The sequence below is a fragment of the Camelina sativa genome, chromosome 20, assembly GCF_000633955.1.
Source record: "Camelina sativa cultivar DH55 chromosome 20, Cs, whole genome shotgun sequence".
Classification (NCBI taxonomy): Eukaryota; Viridiplantae; Streptophyta; class Magnoliopsida; order Brassicales; family Brassicaceae; genus Camelina; species Camelina sativa.
In genome coordinates, this window is record NC_025704.1 from 1,323,844 (window position 1) to 1,326,019 (window position 2,176).

Sequence of the window (2,176 nt, forward strand, 5' to 3'; positions counted from 1 at the left end):
AGCCCTCGATTATGGCTGCAACTTGAGGATTCAGATTCCGCGGGATCTCAAGTCGTTTACACTTGAATCCAACCGCAGCTACAACCTATGGATCATTTACTTTAATTTTTGTTATGATCATATAACATGTTATGGAATGCAGAATTGAGCAACTTTCAAATGCAAAATAAATTAGAGTTAAAAAGTACCTGAGCCGGGTTTAAATTACCCCATGGTTGTTGCAATGTAGCAAGCTCCCACAGGATGACCCCGAAACTGTACACATCTGACTTTTCATTAGATGGCTCATCTCGCAGGACTTCTGGTGCCATCCACTCAGGCTGATACAACAAAGTCATTAAATTATTTAACTTCCACTGGACAATAATTATTTCGGACCAAATAAGAGTAATGTAGTTTAGCTTGTTTTAGCTTTCAATCAAATTGAACTTACAGTTCCAGCTGCTGACTTTGATGAAAGAAACGTGCTGGCCTTTAATCGCGAGAGACCAAAATCACAAACCTGAAATTTTAAGACAAATGGAGGAGTTGGAAAAATAATGTTTTGCTGGACAGATTGTTTTGAAGACAACAGCTTGAGACTGCTGTGCTTGTTTAAGTTACAGCAGATTAATGCCTTTCTGCAGTGTCCCCAAGAGTGTCCCCAAGATGCTTTAATATATACATATAACCAGATCTCACAAGAGGAATGTTATTATACTGAAATCAAATCAAGGCACTGGACACAACAATTTCTAATTCAGATTCAAACCTTGACTGTATATTTTTTGTCCACCAACAAATTTGGAGATTTCAGATCTCTATGCACAATAGGCGGATTGCGATTGTGAAGATAATTCATTCCTTTAGCCTGCAACAAAGAGTTGGAAAGAATATTCGATGTGAAGAAACACCAAAATCAGAAGGTGATCAACTTAATTTGCACCCATACAGGAATGTGTCGAAAGGAAATTAAACATACCACATCATATGCCATACTCAGGCGACGTCTCTCATCTAATTGCTCCCTTGCTCCACTTTTATGCAAAAGTCTGTATAAACTACCTCTGTTTGAAAGATATCATGGTATTAGCGTCATTGTAGGCTAAAATTCTACACTCAGCACATAAACCCCTCAAAATCCAGGTAACTGTACCTTGACAAATATTCTGTCACTATTGACAAATTTGGAGGTTGAGTGACCGCACCCATGAAGAGAACAATGTTAGGGTGGCGAAGGCGTTTCATTATTGCAACCTGACAGCGAATCAAGATCATGGAAGGCATTAATACACCAAGTCCATTACCAATATCACGAGCAAATTTTAGTTGTGCACCTCTCTTAAGAACTCATTGACGCGCTCAGCATGGAAGTCTTGCTCCATGAGAATTTTCACTGCAACATCCTGAAATTGGTAGAAAATATTACTGCAATGGTCAAAATCAGAATTCTTCTAGTGAGAGCACTGGGAAACTCAATCAGGAAGATAAATTTATGATATAAAGACAAGTATCTAAATTGGGATACTTTGAAGCCCAAGTTTAATTTATGACAGAACGGACAGATATAATTTTGGCTTTTTTTAACACCAAACAGATCCAAAAGTCGCAACCAAATTTTAAGAGCGAAAACAAACTAGCTGTGCAAAATTCTGAAAAAAAAGTTCTTACCGAGCCATGCCACTCAGCACGGTGAACAGTACCAAAGGAACCTGAAAGAGCAGTAGCTCAAATTAGAGTGGAAGGATTAAGGCAACAGAGAAGAATGTAATCTAAGATGGCAAAACATTTTTTTCCTTATTTAGTTCGAGAACAGAGTCCATAGCAAAACCATCTACTCAAGAATTTCACATTTCTTTACGTTCATAGACCAAGTCACTATTTTTCCGTAAATTTATTACCTGCTCCAATCTTTTCTTTTATATTAAGATCACACCACGGGATGTCCATATCATCACCATCAAGTCCAAGTTCCCTATTTGCCCTGTTCGGAACTGTCTGATTGATTGGCGGGGCATTCATAGGTACTGCTTCTACTTGATTTGACGCACGCATCATGTTCTGTGGAGGCATATTAGCACTCCCACCACCATTTTCTGCCAATGCGTCATTTTCTCCACCCGGATTATCATATTGCCTATGAAACATTGAGAATCCCATATCATCTACAACCATTCAAACAAGCAGATATAAGAAA

General features: G+C 38.4%; 1 protein-coding gene across 3 annotated transcripts in view; it reads right to left on the reverse strand.

Moving 5' to 3' along the window:
• LOC104768558 (serine/threonine-protein kinase CTR1-like) overlaps positions 1-2,176 on the reverse strand; it is a 10,925-nt gene that overhangs the window by 1,624 nt on the left and 7,125 nt on the right. For 2 of the 3 annotated variants that reach the window (XM_010492565.2, XM_019242235.1), the window contains exons 6-13: positions 1,881-2,144; positions 1,651-1,691; positions 1,317-1,385; positions 1,136-1,236; positions 962-1,046; positions 752-850; positions 434-502; positions 189-320 (exon numbers count right to left, since the gene is read on the reverse strand). In XM_010492565.2, coding sequence (XP_010490867.1) covers positions 189-320; positions 434-502; positions 752-850; positions 962-1,046; positions 1,136-1,236; positions 1,317-1,385; positions 1,651-1,691; positions 1,881-2,144 — 860 coding nt within the window. Of the gene's footprint in view, position 1; positions 86-188; positions 321-433; positions 503-751; positions 851-961; positions 1,047-1,135; positions 1,237-1,316; positions 1,386-1,650; positions 1,692-1,880; positions 2,145-2,176 lie in introns of all 3 variants that reach the window. The other variant, XM_010492564.2, reaches the window with a different exon arrangement.